At 42.6% G+C, this 22,555-nt stretch overlaps 1 protein-coding gene across 2 annotated transcripts in view; it reads right to left on the bottom strand.

Annotated features, from left to right (window-relative positions):
- AGXT2 (alanine--glyoxylate aminotransferase 2) overlaps positions 1-22,075 on the bottom strand; it is a 54,134-nt gene extending 32,059 nt beyond the window's left edge. The window contains exons 1-7 of one of the 2 annotated variants that reach the window (XM_070743464.1): positions 21,859-22,055; positions 17,403-17,506; positions 14,386-14,471; positions 11,876-12,060; positions 6,585-6,708; positions 3,999-4,093; positions 2,292-2,385 (exon numbers count right to left, since the gene is read on the bottom strand). In XM_070743464.1, coding sequence (XP_070599565.1) covers positions 2,292-2,385; positions 3,999-4,093; positions 6,585-6,708; positions 11,876-12,060; positions 14,386-14,471; positions 17,403-17,472 — 654 coding nt within the window. In that variant the 5' untranslated portion in view covers positions 17,473-17,506; positions 21,859-22,055. Of the gene's footprint in view, positions 1-2,291; positions 2,386-3,998; positions 4,094-6,584; positions 6,709-11,875; positions 12,061-14,385; positions 14,472-17,402; positions 17,507-21,858 lie in introns of both variants that reach the window. The other variant, XM_070743463.1, reaches the window with a different exon arrangement.
- Positions 22,076-22,555: the final 480 nt, after the last annotated feature.

Below are 22,555 nucleotides of genomic sequence, written 5' to 3'. Positions count from 1 at the left end.
GTGTTTTAAAAGGTTGCAGCCGGCCTGGGGGGCTCGGGGGGGTGCTTGCAGCTTTCTTTCTTGCTCTTTTTCTTTCTCTCTTTTACCTTCCCTTCTATTTCTTCTTTTCTTTCTCCTTCCCACCTTCTTCCCTCCCTCCCTCCCTTCACTCATTCCTCTCTTACTCTCCCCTTTCATAAGTTTCCTTTCTTCCTTCCTCTGTTCCTGTCCCTTCCCCCTTTCTTTCTTTCTTTCTTTCTTTCTTTCTTGCTCTTTTTCTTTCTCTCTTTTACCTTCCCTTCCTTTATTTCTTCTTTTCTTTCTCCTTCCCACCTTCTTCCCTCCCTCCCTTCACTCATTCCTCTCTTACTCTCCCCTTTCATAAGTTTCCTTGCTTCCTTCCTCTGTTCCTGTCCCTTACCTCTTTCCTTCCTTCCTTCCCACCCTCCGTCCATTCATTCACCCATTCCTCTCTTGATCGCTTAAAGCCGGTCCCTGGTGCAAAAAGGGTTGGGGACCTCTGTCCTACAGGATTGGGTGGCAGAGAAGTTGAACATATGTAAATTTAAAAGTTTAAGAAAGTTTACAAGTTAAGTGAAAGAAACTTCATTATTCATTTATATGTACATGTACATTTCTTCATTAAAAACATGTCTTTCTGCATAATTTAGACTAACTTTGTGAGTTTTTTGAGGGCTGGAACCAATTAAAATTATTTACATTAATTCCTATGGGGAAAAGTCGTTCGAGATAAGAGCTGCTCGACTTAAGAGCCCAGGTCCGGAACGAATTAAACTCGTATCTCGAGGTACCACTGTACTTAATAGTTATTTTATCGTCCTTCCTTCTCTAGTACCTTAGTATGATCCTTAATTACTTTTAAAATAGGAAATAATTAAATAGTATGTTTTTACCCATAAACGCTTTAATCATTTTAATCATTATCTAGAACTGAATTTTTATAGCAATTAAAGAAAATTGAGCTACTTGCCTAATCTGTTATCGTACTGAACCTTGGGTGTTCAGTACAAAACCTTAAAATGTTACTGTGCTCCTCAACAAATAATGCTCTCTTTCATTTGTACTTTTGGGTTCTATTCAAATAATGCGACTTAATGAACTGAAAAAGTGTCCAAGCACCTATTTGAAAACTTATCTTGATCGGTAAGCCACTCCCAACCAGTCGTATGACCTTTAAGCCAACCTAGTCACATGATTGTCAAGCCACTCCCACCTGGTCACATAGCCAGCAAACCACTCCTACCCAGTCACATGACTATCAAGCCACACCCACACAATAAGCCACGCCCGCAGTGTTTTAGATTTTTTTTTTGCCGCCCTTCACTGCTTACAACCATTGCAACATGGCCATGGCTACATGATCAAAATTCAGAAGCTTGGCAATTGGCTCATATTTATGACGGGTGCAGTGACACCCCCGCCGATCACGTGATCACTTTTTGCAACCTTCTAATAAAGTCAATAGGGAAGCCAAATTCACTAAACAACTGTGTTACCAGCTTAACACCTGCAGGGATTCACTTAACAGCTATAGAAACATGGAAACATAGGAGACTGACGGCAGAAAAAGACCTCATGGTCCATCTAGTCTGCCCTTATACTATTTTCTGTATTTTATCTTAGGATGGATATATGTTTATCTCAGGCATGTTTAAATTCAGTTACTGTGGATTTACCAACCACGTCTACTGGAAATTTGTTCCAAGGATCTACTACTCTTTCAGTAAAATAATATTTTCTCATGTTGCTTCTGATCTTTCCCCCAACTAACTTCAGATTGTGTCCCCTTGTTCTTGTGTTCACTTTCCTATTAAAAACACTTCCTGGACCTTATTTAACGCTTTAACATATTTAAATGTTTCGATCATGTCCCCCCTTTTCCTTCTGTCCTCCAGACTACACAGATTGAGTTCATTAAGTCTTTCCTGATATGTTTTATGCTTAAGACCTTCCACCATTCTTGTAGCCCGTCTTTGGACCCATTCAATTTTGTCAATATCTTTTTGTAGGTGAGGTCTCCAGAACTGAACACAGTATTCCAAATGTGGTCTCACCAGCACTCTATATAGCGGGATCATAATCTCCCTCTTCCTGCTTGTTATGCCAAGGAAGGTCATAAAGTTGGGCAAAACTCACTTAACAACCATCTTGCTTAGCATCAGATATTATGGGCGGAATTGTGGGAGTAAATTGCGAATTATCTGTACCAGCAATACCCACACCAATCAGGGATATGTCCAACGTGTTCCAAAAACATGTCCTCCCCGTCAAAAAAAAAGTGAGATACTGACCGAGTGGCAGTTGGCTCCGTTGGCAACACCATATTTGTACCTTCCAATGGATGTGATGCCCATAGCATAGGTACTACCTCCATGGTAGCCGCCTCTGCAGAAAGAAAACCAACATATTTTCAACCTTAGGGCGATTAATTGCTCTGCTAATCTTTCTATATATGTGGAATCTCAAACCTTGGTTTTAACTGCAAAGAAAAAAGACACAATTCCAAAAGTCAAAGAATGCTTGTTCAGTGGAATATGTCTTTGTCAAGTTGCCTGCTCTTGGCAGCTTAGAGTAGAATAGAGTATAGTATAGTATAGTAGAGTAGAGTAGAGTATTAATTTGTTTGTTTGTTTGTTTGTTTATTATCTACCTACCTACCTACCTACCTACCTACCTACCTATCTATCTATCTATCTATTTATTAGATTTGTATGCCACCCCTCTCCGTAGACTCGGGGAGACTACAGTAGAGTAGAGTGGAGTAGAGTGGAGTAGAACAGAACAGAACGGAACGGAACAGAATATAATAACAGAGTTGGAAGGGACCTTGGAGGTCTTCTATTCCAACCCCCTGCTTGTTGTGATTCAGTCTGAGGCTCCTCAGGGAACGGCTGGAACTCTGCCGGCTCCATGCTCAGAGGGGGAGGACGAGGAACAGGAGGAGGAGGAGGACCAGGCAGACGGGGAAGAGGAATGTCAGGACGAGGAGGAGGGGGAACAGCCTGAGACCCCCGGGGGGGAGCTCTCCCCAGCAAGTAGCCTGGAGTCATTAGATGAGAACGCACAAGCCATCATAGATATGAGGCAGAGAAGGGCAGCACAAAGAAGGGGACAATTAGCCAGGTACTTCCATCCCTAATAGGCAACAGCTGGGTTTGAGTGTGGAAGGTTGAAAAGGCAAGCCCGCCCTTCCTGTATTGTGGAGAGTTATCTTTTGGGAGTCCTGTGACCTTGCTTCGATCCTTGGCGTCTCTGATTCTGGCTTGTGGCCTCGAAGGCTGAAAACTTGGGGAGGCGTGGGTTTTATTATCTACAGTGGTGTGTGTGCCAGCAAGAAGCCTGTTGTATTGTCTGGCCGTCGTGACTCTTCTGTGAAGCTTCACAGCATTCCAGTTTGTAAGAACAGTTTTTGTTATCTGTGTTTGTTTTCAAAGATATAAAATGACTTTGCTTTTTACCAGCGTGTCTGGCTACTCTTTTTAGTTGGTGTTGGCGTCTGGGGGAACCCAGACAGAACACTGCTTAGGCAGGAAACCCTAAACTACTTCAGTCAAATGGTTATCCAACATCTTAAAAACGTTCAGTGTTGGAGCATTCACAACTTCTGCAGGCAAAATGTTCCACTGATTACCATATTTCTCAGAGTATAAGGCAAACCTTTCTCCTCCCTAAAAGAGGCTGAAAATTTGGGTGTCTCTTATACTCCTAATGTAACGTTTTCAAAGCTTTTTTGAGATGGGTAATAGGAGCGATGAGAAGATTAATAGTAATAGTAATGAAGACAGTGAATAGTTTGACAGTATTGAGGGAATTATTTCTTTAGCAGAGTGACGACGTTCAGGGAAAAACTGTTCTTGTGTCCAGTTGTTCTGGTGAGCAATGCACTAATAGTTCTGGGGAGTTGAAACAATTATCTACAAGCCATTTATGGGAGTTCTGCTAGAGAAAACACAGAATCCACTGAAGGGAATAAATCAAAATGCATAGAGGAGCGTTACCTCAAACAAATGACGTCAGTGTTGCGGGTGAAAACTCTCGCTATTAACAATGCCAGGTCGTTGGCTTCAGTACCACTATTGGTCAGGTAAGCTACCTGTGACAAAGATTGTGATGAAAAGACATTGTTAGAGAAGAAACCAAGGCTGCCACATATCCAAATTCATGCACAATTGCCAATCCAACCTAGTGCGTCCCCTAGTGAGACTTCGGCGCGTTTTTGCTTCCTGTGCAAGCGCAAAGCTAGGGATGCGCACACATGCATATTTTATTTATTTATTTATTTATTTATTATTTAGATTTGTATGCCGCCCCTCTCTGCGAACTCGGGGCGGCTCACAACAAAAAATATAAACAATCATACAAATCCAAATAAATTCAATAAATTTAAGTATTTAAATAGTTTTAAAAAGAACCCCACTATATTAACAAGCACACACACAAACATACCATACATAAATTGTACATGGCCGGGGGAGGTGTTTCAGTTCCCCCATGCCTGACGACATACATAGCACATGCAGGTACGTGAGAATCCTCATGCTGCATGTATAGCGCACCGGTAGTAGCAGGTAAGAGGAATCTGCCCCTGCTCCGCAGAACTTTGGTTGAAGCGTCTTGTTTCAGTTCTTCTCTGCTTTCATTGATCTCATGTGGTTGTGTGGTTAGTGGGTCGTGAGACCAGCTGGTCATGCCATGTGATACCCTGTTTCCCCGAAAATAAGACGTACCCCAAAAGTAAGGCATGTCAGAGTTTTTGCAGAATTTGCTAATATAAGGTACCCCCCGAAAATAAGGCGTAGTCAAGTTTACATGCGGTACGGTGGAAAAACATACGGTACCATTCAAAGCTGTTCATAGCGGTACCGTAATAATGTGGTGTCTCCTGCTGGCCCCTTCCATCGCTTTGTACCATCCAGTACGGCAGACACAGTCTGCCGCTGTCTCACCGCCATTACAGTCTCCACTACAGTGCGTAGACTGTAGTTCCTCTGGTGGCCGGAAGCTGCAATAGCGGGAATATACTGTTGTACCATATAAGTGCCGTCGTTTGTGTGTGTGGGTGCCATACTGACAGGTACCGTACCGTAATCAGTGTACCGTACGGGACACTTTCTTTGGGGGTGTCAGCTTTTCTGCCTGTGAATTTGTCTTATTTGAGAAATATAAGGCACCCCCCGAAAATAAGACGTAGCACAACTTTTGGAGCAAAAATTAATATAAGACAGTGTCTTATTTTTGGGGAAACACGGTATGTCATGTAACTAGCTGGCGATTATGTGTGAAGTTCCAGAACAAAGATCATTGGCTATGCCATTACAGGCCATGTATGTGAATTCATTGAAGTCTGGTATTCAATTGATGGATCTATCAACAAACAAAGCCAAAGGCAGTGATGGCGAACCTACAGCACGAGTGCCAGAGGTGGCACCCGGAGCGCTATCTGCTGGCACGCGCACCGTTACCCTAGCTCGGCTCCAACATGCATGTGTGTCCTGGCCAGCTGCTTTTTGGCTTACACAGAGGCTCTGGGAAGGCGTTTTTGTCTTCCAGAGGGCCTTTGGGGGGGATGGGGAAGGGTTTTTTTTTACTGTTTCCCTGCTCCAGGGAAACCTTTGGAGCCTGGGGAAGGTAAAACACGAGCCTACTGGGCCTAACAGAAGTTGGGAAACAGGCCATTTCCAGCCTCCAGAGGGCCTCTGTGGAGTGGGGGAAGCTGTTTTTGCCCTCCCCAGGCATTGAATTATGAGTGTAGGCACTCGCCCATGTGCAATAGTGCGCGCACATGCTCTTTTAGCACCCAAGGGAAAAAAGGTTCGCCATCACTGGCCTAAGGAGTCATATCAATCGAGTGACCAACCAAGGATGGTTTCTTCACTTAGTGACCTTCACACATAATGACCAGACAGTTACATTACCCATTAACCACATAAGATAAATTGTTGTGAGCCGCTCCGAGTCCTCGGAGAGGGGCGGCATACAAATCTAAATAATAATAATAATAATAATAATAATAATAATAATAATAATAATAATAATAATAATAATAAAAATAGAAATAGAAATAGCACTTAGACTTATATACCGCTTCACAGTGCTATCTAAGCTTTTTACAATCAGGATATTGCTCCCAACAATCTGGGTCCTCATTTTACCAATCCCAGAAGGATGGAAGACTAAGTCAACCTTAAACCTGGTAAGAGTTGAACTGCCAAATTGCAGGCATCTGGCAGGCAGCAGACGTAGCCTGCAGTACTGCATCTAACCACTGCGCCACCACGGCTCATAAAATGCTTCAACCAAAGTCCCACTAAGGATGTGAACTAGCCTGGTGAGGAAACGTTCAGAAGCTAAAGAGCAAGCTCAGAAAACAAACCAACAACAACATATACCACCCAAGCTATCATTTCTAATAGATTTTGCATTTTCCGCAGTCCCCTATTATCACGATAACGTATAAACAAAGTCATCTAATTTTGACATTATAGCTCAGGTTTTTTCCCCACTTCATAAATAACATTCACAACATTCCCCTACCCCACCACAAACCCTCAGAAGCAGCCCTGAAGATGCCCAATCTGACACACCTTTAAGGATCCAGGAAACAGGGAAGTCAGTTTCTCGGCATATTCTTGGATTCCTGGATGCAAGTAGATGCTGCTCGTGTGTCCCAGGAGGCCGAACTGTTTCTGAGCTGCTGCTGTTACCTTCCTGGATTCATTAGGGGAGGGAAAAAGGCACTTTCAATCTAATTTGTGGCAATGTTGGTCCTTAATTAGGAAGCTAAGATTTGAAGAAACAAGACTCCTGGTATGTCTCTTCTTGAAGATTAAGGTCTGGGGCAAGGGTCTCCAACCTTAGCAACTTTTCATTTAAAGTTAATGGGATTTTAGCTTATAGTTTTTAACTATTAGATTTGTATACATATTGTTTTTGCATTGTATGTTGTGAGCTGCCCCCCCCCCCCCGGGTCCCTGGAGAAGGGCAGCATACAAGCCAAATAAATGAATGAATGAATGAATGAATAAATGAATAAATGATTAAATGATTAAATAAATAAATAAATGATTAAATGATTAAATGATTACCGGTAAATGGTTAAATAAATGATTAAATAAATGATTAAATAAATGATTAAATGATTAAATGATTACATAAATGATTAAATAAATGATTAAATAAACAAACAAACAAATAAATAAATAAACAAAAACAAACTAACTAACAAACAAACTAACAAACTAACTTTTAAGACTTGTAGACTTTAATTCCCAGAGTTCCTCAGCCAGTCTTTGGAACTCTGGGAGTTGAAGTCCACAAGTCTTAAAAGTTGCCAAGATTGGAGACTCTTGGTCGTGTGCAGGGGTGGGCAAAGTTGGCTCTTCTATGACATGTGGACTTCAACTCCCAGAATTCCTAAGGTAGCATGATTGGCTCAGGAATTCTGGGAGTTGAAGTCCACAAGTCATAGAAGACACAACTTTGCCTACCCCTGGTCTGGGGGAATGGTGGTAGTCAGGCCGGAGTTCCTACTTACTGCCGTTACCGGTGTGATGTGTGTGCAGCTCCGGGTGATCAGTGGGTGCGTCCTGGTGAGATTTCGCTTCTGCGCATTCAGCCTAATCTTGCGAGAGGATGCACATGTGTGTGAGATTTTGGCATGCGCAGAAGCAAAAAATCGCTGAAATCTCGCATACATGCGCATCGTCTCGCAAGATTTTGTATTTGTATTTATTTGTATTTGTATTTATTGGATTTGTATGCTGCCCCTCTCCGCAGACTCGGGGCAGCTAACAGCAGTAATAAAACAGCATATAACAATATAACAATAATCCAATACTAAAAACAGTTAAAAACCCATTATTATAAACAACCAATCATACATGCAGACATACCATGCCTAAAATTGTAAAGGCCTAGAGGGAAAGCGTATCTCAATTCCCCCATGCCTGGCGGCAGAGGTGGGTTTTAAGCAGCTTACGAAAGGCAAGGAGGGTGGGGGCAATTCTAATCTCTGGGGGGAGTTGGCTCCAGAGGACCGGGGCCGCCACAGAGAAGGCTCTATCCCTGGGCCCCGCCAAGCGACATTGTTTAGTTGACGGGACCCGGAGAAGACCCACTCTGTGGGACCTAACTGGTCGCTGGGATTCGTGCAGCAGAAGGTGGTCCCTGAGGTACTCTGGTCCAGTGCCATGAAGGGCTTTATAGGTCATAACCAACACTTTGAATTGTGCTCAAATTGTGCTTTATAGGTCATAACCAACACTTAGAATTGTGCTTAAATCCTGCTCATGCGTAGAAGCAAAATCTCACCAGGATGCATGCGCCCACCCCCCGGTCACCCAGAGCTATGTGCCCATTGCCATTTTTACTACCGGTATGCAGTGTGGCCCATACCGGTAAGGAACCCAATATTGGTGATAGTGTCCCATAACTGCGGAAAAAACCAGCAGGGACTTCATTGCGGTGGCCTGTCTTTGAACCCCCTTTTTCCAGAGACCACATTCCTGCAGCTCCTGCTTTTTGATGATTGACTTTCCATTCTAATATCTGAAAAACTGTTTCCTCTTGACACCTTAAGTGACTACCCATCAGTCTTACTATAACCACTGTGTGGCTCAGCTAAAGATATAAGGTGGGTTACATAAAAGGTATTATATGATTCAGTGTGTGGTTGTGTAGGAAGCAAAATTGATTTTTCAGGTTGAGAGATGTAGAAAGTTTTAGGGAATGATGCTCGGGTAAACAAAATTAAATTAAAATTGCTTTTCTTTTTCCTCCTGCTTTTAATTTAATTGGTTTACTACTCCTGCGCCTCTTTCTATGCCTTGCATAATGTTGTTTACCCCAGAGGAAATGTTGGATAAATAAAAATGCATGTAAGTGGTTTTATTGTTTTTCTTCGCTTTTATCCTGAAATGTCACCAGTCACAAAATTTATTTTTTTTAAACTAGGCCATATTAAAAAATAATAATAACAGTGAACTTAATATTAACTGCTCCAAACTTGACTGTAAAAAATACGAGTCCCCTAACACCCAACATTTTACCCTTAGACTTTCTACAGTTGACCTCTCCAGATTCCTAAGAGGTGAGTAAGGGGCGTGCATAAGTGCACTAGTGGGCCTTCCGTCCCCTGTCCTATTGTCTCTCCTGTATCTCATATATCTTTTCTTCTATTCCTATATCCTTTCTCTATTCTTTCATTGATATATTTTATTCCTATATCTTCTCTACTACGAGTATATGTTCTATAACCTTCGTTATTTATTGAAATAAATAAATAAATATAATTTGCAGAAATTGAAACAATCTTAAGACACTAGAAAATGAAACATTACAGGAACACTTTCAGAAGTGCAATATCTTTAAATAAATAAAGCATCTCCACAGCATTTCTCTGCTCACACCTCCAATTAAATAAGGATTATACCTGTTCGAAGTAGCTGTGACGTCAGAGAAGTCTATGGAGATTCTCAATCACCCAAGTCTTGGTTGTCTCAAAGGTGTTTTTTTTCCAAAAGGCAAGTGGACTTCCTTGTTTTTCTTTCTTTGAAAACCTTTCAAAGAAAAACTAAAGAAGCTTTGGAAGGTTTAGATGAGATGCTCAATTGTGCTTAAATCCTGCTCATGCGTAGAAGCAAAATCTCACCAGGATGCATGCGCCCACCCCCCGGTCACCCAGAGCTATGTGCCCATTGCCATTTTTACTACCGGTATGCAGTGTGGCCCATACCGGTAAGGAACCCAATATTGGTGATAGTGTCCCATAACTGCGGAAAAAACCAGCAGGGACTTCATTGCGGTGGCCTGTCTTTGAACCCCCTTTTTCCAGAGACCACATTCCTGCAGCTCCTGCTTTTTGATGATTGACTTTCCATTCTAATATCTGAAAAACTGTTTCCTCTTGACACCTTAAGTGACTACCCATCAGTCTTACTATAACCACTGTGTGGCTCAGCTAAAGATATAAGGTGGGTTACATAAAAGGTATTATATGATTCAGTGTGTGGTTGTGTAGGAAGCAAAATTGATTTTTCAGGTTGAGAGATGTAGAAAGTTTTAGGGAATGATGCTCGGGTAAACAAAATTAAATTAAAATTGCTTTTCTTTTTCCTCCTGCTTTTAATTTAATTGGTTTACTACTCCTGCGCCTCTTTCTATGCCTTGCATAATGTTGTTTACCCCAGAGGAAATGTTGGATAAATAAAAATGCATGTAAGTGGTTTTATTGTTTTTCTTCGCTTTTATCCTGAAATGTCACCAGTCACAAAATTTATTTTTTTTAAACTAGGCCATATTAAAAAATAATAATAACAGTGAACTTAATATTAACTGCTCCAAACTTGACTGTAAAAAATACGAGTCCCCTAACACCCAACATTTTACCCTTAGACTTTCTACAGTTGACCTCTCCAGATTCCTAAGAGGTGAGTAAGGGGCGTGCATAAGTGCACTAGTGGGCCTTCCGTCCCCTGTCCTATTGTCTCTCCTGTATCTCATATATCTTTTCTTCTATTCCTATATCCTTTCTCTATTCTTTCATTGATATATTTTATTCCTATATCTTCTCTACTACGAGTATATGTTCTATAACCTTCGTTATTTATTGAAATAAATAAATAAATATAATTTGCAGAAATTGAAACAATCTTAAGACACTAGAAAATGAAACATTACAGGAACACTTTCAGAAGTGCAATATCTTTAAATAAATAAAGCATCTCCACAGCATTTCTCTGCTCACACCTCCAATTAAATAAGGATTATACCTGTTCGAAGTAGCTGTGACGTCAGAGAAGTCTATGGAGATTCTCAATCACCCAAGTCTTGGTTGTCTCAAAGGTGTTTTTTTTCCAAAAGGCAAGTGGACTTCCTTGTTTTTCTTTCTTTGAAAACCTTTCAAAGAAAAACTAAAGAAGCTTTGGAAGGTTTAGATGAGATGCTCAACTTTTTCAAGGAACAAAACCAGTTGCCTTTTGCAAAAAACACGGTTGGGATGCTGTCGGAGAAGGTAAACCAACAGCAACTGTTGTGGTTGGCTCTGGCCCAGCTCCTGCCCCAGGGAATGGGGAGGTGGATGCAGGGGAAACTTCAACATGTCACAGGTCTGTGTTATTGCCAACAGAATCAGTTCAGAGTTTAGTTTCCTCGGACAAAGAAGAAGGTGGGAGTGACTCAGCAGAGGAGGGCTTGGCACTCAGCCAAGGCAGTCAATCTTCCTTATCTTCTATTGCTTCAGATGATGACATTTTGGACCCACGCAAGCGCAGAATTATGCGCAGAAGAGACCAAGTAAGAACATATTACAGGAAATAAGGGAGGCCACCTGTGTTTGGGTGGGGCTCCAGTAATTAGGGCTGCTGCTATAAATAGCAGCATGTGGGTTTGGCCGTTGTGGAAGAATATCTGTTCGCAGTTGTCAGGAATCTTGTGTGCTGGACTTTGTTGCTTTTTCACGCCTTTGAAACCAAAGCAGAGCATCGTGTATGTGTGTGTGTGTGTGTCTCACTTCGTTGGAAGAAGAAGGGGTGTGAAGTTTCTTCACAGTTGCTGGCTAAGTACTTAATGACTGCTTGAGGGAAATTGTACAGCCTACCCGGTTGTTTTGGGAAGAGTGCTCTTTGCAATACAAAAAGAGTGCTTAGTTTATTTTGACTTTTGTGATAAAGAACATTGTTTTGAATTTTCAAACGTGTGTGTGTGTGTCTGAAATTTGTACCCTTGAATTTTCGGGAGGCTCCTATCAGAGAGCCTGGCAGAACAGCAACCAAAGACAAGAATTTTTCCTGGGTCATTGCCACTAGCACACACTGCAAATGGAATTCAGCCATGCCAATCCTTGCATATCAGCTTGGGTGTTAAAAAGCTTACTTACGGATGGCAGTGACCAACACTGACAGTAGCGATTCCACCAAAGAAATCAAGGTATCTTCGTCCTTCATAGTCAAACAGCCACTGCATGTGTCCTTGATGGATCAGGAGTGGCCTCTTATAACAAGTATGCAGGGATGGGAACACGTTCTCTCGGCGAATCCTCAGCATTTGTTCATAAGAATAGGACTACACGTTGCAAAACATTAAAAGAAAGTATACGTATGGTGAATCTCAGCACAACATCAGATCACATAAAGACCAAACCACGTATTAGGATTGTTTGATTTTTAACCTTAGATTTTCTCTTCTTTTTCTTTTCTTTTTGTATCCAGAAGAAGAGAAACTATTCTACTACAGTGGTACCTCTACCTAAGAACACCTCTATTTACGAACTTTTCTAGATAAGAACCGGGTGTTCAAGATTTTTTTTGCTTCTTCTCAGGAACCATTTCTCACTAACAAACCCGAAACTGTAACTGGAAAAGGCAGGGAGAAGCCTCTGTGGGACCTCTCTAGGAATCTCCTGGGAGGAAACAGGGCCGGAAATAGTGAGGAGAAGACTCCATGGGGCCTCTCTAGGAATCTTCTGGAAAGAAACAGATCCGGAAAAGTCAGAGAGAAGCCTCCATGAGGCCTCTCTAGGAATCTTCTGGGAGGAAACAGGGCCTCCACCCTCCCTGTGGTTTCCCCAATCGCATGCATTATTTGCTTTTACATTGATTCCTATGGGGAAAAATGCTTCTTCTTACAAACTTTTCTACTTAAGAACCTGGTCACGGAACGAATTAAGTTCATAAGCAGAGGTACCACTGTACTTCTAAATCTGTCAGGCTGCACAGATGGTTTTGAATTTTAGACTTCTGTTTTAGGACAGACATGGATACATTAAAACCAGTGAAAGGCGGCACTTGCCGTTTCTTACCAGATCGGTCCCAGAGGCTGGCGCAGGCGCGGGCAGGGGCACGCACACCCGCACGAGATTTTACTTCCGTGCATGACATAAACAAAGAAATTGGCAAGAATCGCCAAAATCTCACGCGAGGGCACTCGGACAAGCGAGATTTTGCCGATTTTTGCCTATTTCTTTGCTTCCGTGCATGTGCAGAAGCAAAATCTCACACGGGGGTCACGGGAGCGTTTGTGAGGTGGGGATGCGCAGATGCGCATGCATTGCCGTTTACGCTACTGGATCAGGGATCCCAGGCATACTAGGGGCAGCCCAGTACTGATTAAAACACATCCAGAGGAAACTAGGAAAACTTCAGGGAATTGTCTAGTGCAGTGATGGTGAACCTATGGCACGGGTGCCACAGGTGGACGCGGAGCCATATCTACTGGCACGCGAACCATTGCCTAGCTCAGCTCCAACATGCATGTCTGTGCCGGCCAGCTGAATTTTGGCTCACAGAGAGGCTCTGGGAGGACGTTTTTGCCCTCCAGAGAGCCTCCGGGGTAAGGGATGTCGCGGTTTGTGAGTGATTAAACCCCGCGGAGGCGATAGATTGAAGCCTAATCATTTGTTCAAAACAAGATATTTTTATTATAAAAACAGAAATAAAACATGTCTCGATGGACAACATAACAAATACGTCTTTACATGATGGAGGATAGAAAAAGAGAATGGAGAAAGAATGAAGAAGAAGGAAGTGATGTGATGATTTGGCAGGATATTACATCATAATAGGAGGAACTTAGTAAGGCACACACAGTTAACTCTTTAATTACTAAATGTCTCTTGGGCTGGCAATTTTTCACCGTGACCAGGGAAGCCTTTGGAGCCTGGGGAGGGTGAAACACGAGCCTACTGGGCCCACCAGAAGTTTGGAAACAGGCTATTTCCGGCCTCCAGAGGGCCTCCGGGGGTGGGTAGGAGAAGCTGTTTTAGGCCTTGAATGATGGGTGTGGGCACTCACACATGTGCGATAGCATGCACCCATGCTCATTTGGTACCCAAGGAAAAAAAGGTTCACCATCAGTGGTCTAGGGAATTCTGGGAGTTGAGATCCACATATCATAAAGTTGTCAACCTGATGAACATTAAGTGGTTGTGATTGTTTTAGGATTTCTGGCAGGAATACGTCCAGCTCTTCTGCGAGATGGCACAGATAAGACCAAAGATGTGCTAGTTATCAAATGGGCCCAATTCCGGAGCTACAGTCTTATCCAAGTTTCTATATCATAATAGCAGTAGCAATAATAATGACATTTATATACCTCGCCTCATAGTGATTTACAGCACTCTAAGAGTGGTTTACAATGTCAGCATATTGCCCCCAACAAACTGGGTCCTTACTGACTTCAGAAGGATGGAAAGCTGAATCAATCTTGAACCAGTCAGAATCAAACTCCAGACTCTGGGCAGAGTTAGCCTGCAATACTGCATTCTAACCACTGCGCCACGAGGGCTCAATCACAGTGGACATTGGCTTGGTTTGATCCATTGCATTTTAGTTCCCATTAGGCATTAAGGATACCAACCATCCTCAATGACAAAGACTACAATATGCTTACATCATACTTCTCAGGCACAAAGGCACACGGAGGCATTTTTGGTTGGAGGCAAGGAGATTTTTTCAATTCTTGATACTGATGCACATCTAACAAAAAAAAAAAGCAGATTAACACACTTATCCAAGCCCATCACAACAGTCATCTTTCTAGAATGTAATTTAATTTCACAGCAAATTGTTTCCGCCTTATATATATAATGCTCTTAATTATAATCTTAATTAATCTTAATTCTTCTTAATTCTCTGCCTTACAAGGCAAAGGTTGCAGGTTCAAGTCCCAGTGGGTATGGCTATCTGATGAGACCAAAATAAGGCTGAAATAGATCTATCCTAGTCTCCCTTAATTTTCAAATTCAGCAAAAAAACATGTGACACATACAGATAGAATTGTCGGCTATCAATAAAAGTAACTGCCTTGGAAATAGCCCTGGGTTGGGCCGAGAGGCAAATAAGGAGCTGTGATGTTCCTTCAATACACCAGGGTGATTTGACACAAAAATATGTAACCCTTCCCTGGTGCAGAGCTGAAGGGATTGGATACTGTAGCCTAGAGGATAATTCTCTGCCTTACAAGGCAAAGGTTGCAGGTTCAAGTCCCAGTGGGTATGGCTAGCTGATGAGGCCAAAATAAGGCCGAAATAGATCTATCCTAGTGCCCTTAATTTTCAAATTCAGCAAAAAAACATGTGACACACACACACACATATATATATATATATATATGACGGTCTTGGTATATTCGGGTTTCTTCCGGTGTAGGATTTGGAAATTTCTGGCGACGTTTATATGAGATTTGTATGTCACCCCTCTCCGAAGACTCGGGGCGGCTCACAACATAGCAACAGAACAATACAAATCTAATATTAAAATTTTAAAAAAGTTAATTTAAAAAACATTAACATAACACAATCAATATTGTAAGATCATCAACTACGCAATCATACACACTCAACCTAATTAATCGTAATACAGAAGTCAGAAAAACAAAGGGGGGGACTTAATCACCCCCACGCCTGGTGACAGAGGTGAGTCTTCAACATTTTACGGAAGGCGAGGAGGGTGGGGGCTGTTCGAATCTCTGGGGGGAGTTGATTACAGAGGGCTGGGGCCGCCACATAGAAGGCTCTTCCCCTGGGTCCCACCAACCGACATTGTTTAGTCGACGGGACCCGGAGAAGGCCCACTCTGTGGAACCTAATCAGCCACTGGGATTCGTGCAGCAGAAGGCGGTCTCGTAGGTATTCTGGTCCAATGCCATGTAGGGCAAAGGCATTGCCCATAATGGATGAAATGTCATCTTGAATTCTGCAAATGCAGCTGAAATTGCACTTCATGGGCCAGGAAGGGAAATTGAACAGAATTCTTAAACAAATTTGAGCTCTGGGTTTTGTAGAATATAGACAAAGGAAGTCCTGGATTTGAAGTGCACCTTCAGTAACAATGTTCATATCATGTGCTTAGTGGGGGTTTCATTGCACATCCTGTGCTCCACCCTTACACCTTCCAAATGTATTTGATCCCATCATCCCCACCGGCATAAATATTCTGTTCCTTGCAGGTCAGAAAGACTAGGAATTGTAGCGTATCTATCGGGTCTGGAAAGTACAGTGGTACCTCTACCTAAGAACGCCTCTACTTAAGAACTTTTGTAGATAAGAACCGAGTGTTCAAGATTTTTTTGCCTCTTCTTAAGAACCGTTTTCTATTTAAGAACCCGAACCTGGAAAATTTGAGAGCAGCACAAAGGCCCGGCCAGTTTCCTGCCATTCCCCCTGGGTTTCTCTCTCTGGTGCAATGTATGGGAGGCAGCCTCGCGCCGGGTGTATGGGAGGCACTTGCTCCTCCTCACCTCCTCAGAGTCCCTCTTTTTTAAGAAAGTCTTAAAGTTTTGGATTTTTTTTTATTCCCCTCACCTCACCTTCTTCCTTCGGCAGCGACTGTCCTCCTCCTCTTCTTCCTCCTCCTCCTCCCACCCAAATTCCAAGCTTTTATTTCTTTCCTAATGGGTTTGCACACATTATTTGCTTTTACATTGATTCCTATGGGAAAAATTGCTTCTACTTACAAACTTTTCTACTTAAGAACCTGGTCATGGAATGAATTAAGTTCTTAAGTAGAGGTACCACTGTATATGGAGAGAGGCAAATTGTATGTGTTGACATGAATGGGGAAAGGGAAGGAGAAGTAGAAGGCGAAGGAGAGGAGGAAGTTAATCTGAAGTTAGTTGGGGGAAAGATAATAATAATAATAATAATAATAATAATAATAATAATAATAATAATAATTTATTAGATTTGTATGCCGCCCCTCTCCGAAGACTCGGGGCGGCTCACAACAAGCGATAAAACAATATTGTACGGGCACAAATCTAATATTAAGAAAAAACTAAAAACCCTATCAATTTAAAAAACCAAACAACACATACATACCAAACATAAATTATAATAAGCCTGGGAGAAAGGTGTCTCAAATCCCCCATGCCTGGCGGTATAGATGGGTCTTAAGTAGTTTACGGAAGACAAGGAGGGTGGGAGCAGTTCTAATCTCCGGGAGGAGTTGATTCCAGAGGGCCGGGGCCGCCACAGAGAAGGCTCTTCCCCTGGGGCCCGCCAGACGACATTGTTTAGTCGACGGGACCCGGAGAAGGCCGACTCTGTGGGACCTTATTGGCCGCTGGGATTCGTGCGGTAGTAGGCAGTTCCGGAGGTATTCTGGTCCAATGCCATGTAGGGCTTTAAAGGTCATGACCAACACTTTGAATTGTGACCGGAAACTGATCGGCAGCCAATGCAGGCCACGGAGTGTTGAAGAAACGTGGGCGAATCTGGGAAGCCCCACGATGGCTCTCGCGGCTGCGTTCTGCACGATCTGAAGTTTCCGAACACTTTTCAAAGGTAGCCCCATGTAGATCAAAGGCAACATGAGAAAATATTATTTTACTGAAAGAGTAGTAGATCCTTGGAACAAACTTCCAGCAGACGTGGTTGGTAAATCCACAGTAACTGAATTTAAACATGCCTGGGATAAACATATATCCATTGTAAGATAAAATACAGGAAATAGTATAAGGGCAGACTAGATGGACCATGAGGTCTTTTTCTGCCGTCAGTCTTCTATGTTTTCTATGGAAAGAAGAGAAGAATATTTTCTTTTTCTCCATTGCTGGGCATATACCCTCTATGCCACTGTTATGATGTGTCCCTTTGTTTCTGAAGTTATTAATTGCTAGCAAAACATCAGGGAAAGTGTTTGCCGGACCTTGGTCACTAACCCCAGAAGCCCAAGAATGCCCCACAAATTCCACTGCTATTCAACTAAAATTAAATAATGGTTTGGAGCTGTTCTTTCTCTTTCAACTGCAGGTTAATGAGTTTTGGAGGCTCGTCTGAGAGTTGGCGGCTGAAGTCAATTCCACACGTTTGGGGCTCAAAGGCTGCTCAACAAATTCCACTGCTCATTCAAGTAAAATAATGTAATGGTTTGGAACTGTTCTCCCTCTTTCAACTGCAGGTTAATGAGTTTTGGAGGCTCGCTTGAGAGTTGGCGCTGAGCTCCATTCTACACGTTTGGGGCTCAAAGTCCAAGGTGTAGCCCAAGGGAGGAGCACTGAAGACACCCACGGGGAACGCCAATGAGGAAACCCCAGGAGGGGCAGTTTGGCAAGAGTTAAGCAACATTTGGCCTGCGTGGCTGCCTTTGCTAGGTGTAACTTCCCAGCTGGAAAACAAAGGATGCCATCAGCCATTTCCCCTCTCAGAATTGGAGATGGTGCTTAAAAGCAGGGGGTGGACTTTAACACCCAGAGTTGTGGAATCAGCATGAAGTCTTTGTCTTCAAGTTGCCAAGTTTGGAAAACCTCTGATCTTGATTGCTCCAGTCAATTGGACCTTCTTGTTTCACTTTGAAGCTGTTTCCGTTTCTCATCAAAGAAGCTGTGACGGGATGATGGGGAATGGAAGGATTTATATTCCTTGCAGACAGCTGGTCATTTATTTTCCTGTAAGGATTTATGTGCCTTCAAGGAATATAAATCTTTGTATTTCCCACCATCCAGTCAGAGTTGAAGAAGCTTCTTGGATAATAATAATAATAATAATAATAATAACAACAACAACAACAATCATAATAATAATAATAACAACAACAACAGAGTTGGAAGGGACCTTGGAGGTCTTCTAGTCCAACCCCTGCTTAGGCAGGAAACCCTACGCTACTTCAGATAGATGGTTATACAACATCTTCTTAAAAATTTCTAGTGTTGGAGCATTCCTTACTTCTGGAGGCAAGCTGTTCAATTGGTTAATTGTTCTAACTGTCAGGAAATTTCTCTTAATTCTAAATTACTTCTCTCCTTGTTTAGTTTCCACCCACTGCTTCTTGTTCTCAGGTGCTTGGAGAATAGATTGACTCCCTCTTCTTTGTGGCAACCCCTGAGATATTGGAACACTGCTATCATGTCTCCCTTGGTCCTTCTTTTTATTAAACTAGACATAACCAGTTCCTGCAACTGTTCATATATTTTAGCCTCCACCCCCTTAATCATCTTTGTTGCTCTTCTCTGAACTCTTTCTAGAGACTTAACAGCTTTTCTAGAGACTCAATATCCATCATGGCGACCAAAACTGAAGGCAGTATTCCAAGGGTGACCTTACCAAGGCATCATAAAGTGGTATTATCACTTCACATGATCTTGATTCTATCCCTCTGTTAATGCAGCCTGGAACTGTGTTGGCTTTTTTGGCAGCTGCTGCAGACTGCTGGCTCATATTTAAATGGTTGTCCACTAGGACTCCAAGATCCCTCTCACAGTTACTACTGTTGAGCAATGTACCACATATACTATATCTGTGCATTTTGTTTTTCTTGCCTAAATGCAGAACCTTACTTTTTTTCACCACTGAATTTCTTTGAATTTCAAAACGTCTTTAAAAGAAAAGAAAAACCCAATAAAGTCCAGTTACCTCCCAAAAAAGCACCTTTGGGATAACTATGACTAGATGACTGAGAATCTCCATAGATTTTATAATTTAGAGACCTTCAAAATTCTAGGCTTTATCAGATCTCAAGACCTAAAATGGTCACCTAAATCAAAAACATCATCAAAAAAGCACAACAAAGAAAGTTCTTTCTGCGCCAACTCAGGAAGCTCAAACTGCCCAAGGAGCTGCTGATACAGCTCTACAGAGGAATCATTGTCATCTGCACCTGTATAACTGTCTAGTTTGGTTCTGCAACCCAACAAGACCGACACAGACTTCAGAGGAGAATCAGAACTGCAGAAAAAACAATTGCTGCCAACCTGCCTTCCATTGAGGACCTGTATACTGCAGGAGTCAAAAAGAGGACTGTGAAAATATTTACTGACCCCTCACATCCTGGACATAAACTGTTTCAACTCCTATCCTCAAAATGCACTGCAACCAAGACAACTAGGCATAACAGTTTTTTTCCCAAACACGTCACTCTGCTAAACAAATATTCCTCCCAACACTGTCAAATTGTTTACTAAGTCTGCACTACAATTACTAGTAGTTTTTTCTCATCATTCCTATCACTCATTTCCTCTCACTTATGACTGTATGACTGTAACTTGTTGCTTGTATTTTTAAGATTTTTATTAATATTGTTTCCTCATTACTTATTTGTACCCTATGAAAATCATTAAGTGTTGTACCTCATGATTCTTGACAAATGTATATTTTCTTTTATGTACACTGAGAGCATAGGCACCAAAGACAAATTCCTTGTGTGTCCAATCACACTTGGCCAATAAAGAATTCTATTCTATTCTACTCTATCATCAGGGATACCAATAACTGTTGCTTGGGGCTACAGGACTACAAGAAGACAAAGAATCGACTTTCTCCATTATTTCCAGCATGGCCCAGGGTTATAAACATTTGGCAACTTGAAGATGGGATGGACTTCAGCTCCCATAATTCCTCAGCCTGGATCACGCCCATCCATCTTTAAGTTGCCAAGTTTAAAAAACATTGACCTAAACCAGGGGTCCCCTAACTTGGCAACTTTTAAGACTTGTGGTTGCAGAATTCTGGGAGTTGAAGTCCACAAGTCTTAAAGTTGCTAAGTTAGAAGACCTCTGACCTAAACACACCAGGTTGCATTAGGTCAGTGGCTTTCGACTCCACTCTTTTCCCACGGATGGTCCTCAGTAAGGGGTCCAAGGCTCAGCCATCCTCCAATTTCGAGTCTCACCCCACTTTGGTAGTTAGAAGGAAAATCCTGCATTTCCTCCTTATTATGCCTAATCCCATGCATGAGATCAAGCTCCCTGTATTGTGGCCGACAGTGATTTGCATCCTAACGCATTGATTTCTGAGTAACCAAGGTCGGACACATTACGTTCTCACCTTCGCGTGACACTCTTGACTCAGGCAGAATGCAGGGTGAGGGAGTGGGTGCCCCACCCTTTCTCATGGTGCCCCGCACTCCCGCAGCCTCCTCCAGATCTTTCACACACGTTATATACTGTATTATATAAGTGCATCAGGAATTATGTTAGTAATACTGCATATGTAGCCGCCCCAAGTCTACAGAGAGGGGCAGCATACAAATCTAATTAATTAATTAATAATAATAATATGTATATAGTGCATTGCATATGCATACTCTATATAAATACTTGTGGTTAAAAGGAAGGAAGGAAGGTAGGAAGGAAAAGAAAGAAAGAGGGAGAGAAAGAAAGAAAGAAACTTTTCTAATTTATACTCTATATAAATATTTGTGGTTAATAGGAAAGAAGGAAGGAAGGAAAAGAAAAAGGGAAAGAAAGAAAGAGAGGTAGAGGGTGGGAGGGAGGGAGGGAAAGAAAGAAAAAAGAAAAGAAAGGAAAAGAAAGTTGTCTAATTTTCTGATTTATAGTCTATATTAATACTAGTGGTTAATAGGAGGGAAGGAAGGAAAAGGAAAAGGAAAAAAGAAAGAAAGAAAAAGAGGGTGGGAGGGAGGGAAAAAGAGAGAAAGAAAGAAAAAGGAAAATAAAAGAAAGTTGTCTAATTTTTTAATTTATCCTCTATATAAATATTTGTGGTTAATAGGAAGGAAGGGAGAAAGGAGGGGAGGGAAGGAGGGAGGAAAAGAAAGAAATGGAAAGAAAGAAAGAAGGTGGGAGGGAGCGGGACAGAGAGAAAGAAAGAAAGGAGAGAAGAAGAAAAGAAAAGAGAAAAGAAAAGAAAGGAAAGGGGGGGAAGGAAAAGAAAAGAAAAGTTGTCGAAGCGGAGCTGCGGTTTGGAGCTGCGACCGCGTTTTCAGAAAGCAACATTTGGGGCTTCTCCTCTTTGAACGAAAGCGGAGTGGATGGAGACAACACCCGCCCATCCGTGGCTCCGGGAGAGCATCCTGCTCTTTGCGACTGCACGGGCACTCTGGACACGCTCAGAGGCACGGCGGCCACCATCCCCGGGGAAAGGCTGACGCTCCTCTCGCCGAGCGCCTCCCGGCTGCCTCCACTTACCTCTCCCCGGGAGGACCCGCACCGGGCCGGCCCCCTTCCCGGCCAAGAAGCGGGGCAAACGAGCGAGGGGCAGCCGGGGTGAGCGAACCATTTTTCCGCCGCTTCAGCAGCCTAGGCGGGTGTCGTGGACTTTAAGACCGTCGGGGCCCACCAATGGTAACGAAGCTGCCGTCGCCGCCTCTTGCACCAGCCGCTCCGGGTCCCTCCCGCGAGCCCCGAATTTAACCGAGCGGCGCCTCTCAGTGGGCAAAGCCCGGGGCATCCGAGACCGTCTCTGCGCATGTGCGAAGCGGCCCCTTTCCCCCCTACCCTCCTGTGAGGGCGCTCCTTTAACCTCCCCTTCTGCCAGTAGAAACAATGAGCCAATGGGACAAAAGTTTCCTTCAGAGGTTGTGGGGGTTTCATCAAAGAGGGACTCAGAAACGGTGTAGGGTCTCCTGCTTGGATGGGGTGGATGGCAGGAGCAGATTGTTTGTTTGTTTGTTTGTTAGTTAGTTAGTTAGTCCAATACAGTGTTCCCTCGATTTTCGCGGGTTCGAATTTCCCGAATAGCGTATACCACTGTTTTTCAAAAAATATTAATTAAAAAATACTTAATGTTTTTTCCTATACTGTACCACGGTTTTTCCCACCCGATGACGTCCTATGTCATCGCCAAACTAATAATTTTTGCAAATAACAAAAAAAAAATTATTGT

This window comes from Erythrolamprus reginae, chromosome 2 (assembly GCF_031021105.1).
Source record: "Erythrolamprus reginae isolate rEryReg1 chromosome 2, rEryReg1.hap1, whole genome shotgun sequence".
NCBI lineage: Eukaryota > Metazoa > Chordata > Lepidosauria > Squamata > Dipsadidae > Erythrolamprus > Erythrolamprus reginae.
Note: the sequence above shows the minus strand (reverse complement) of the source record. Positions and strands in the feature narration are given on the sequence as shown.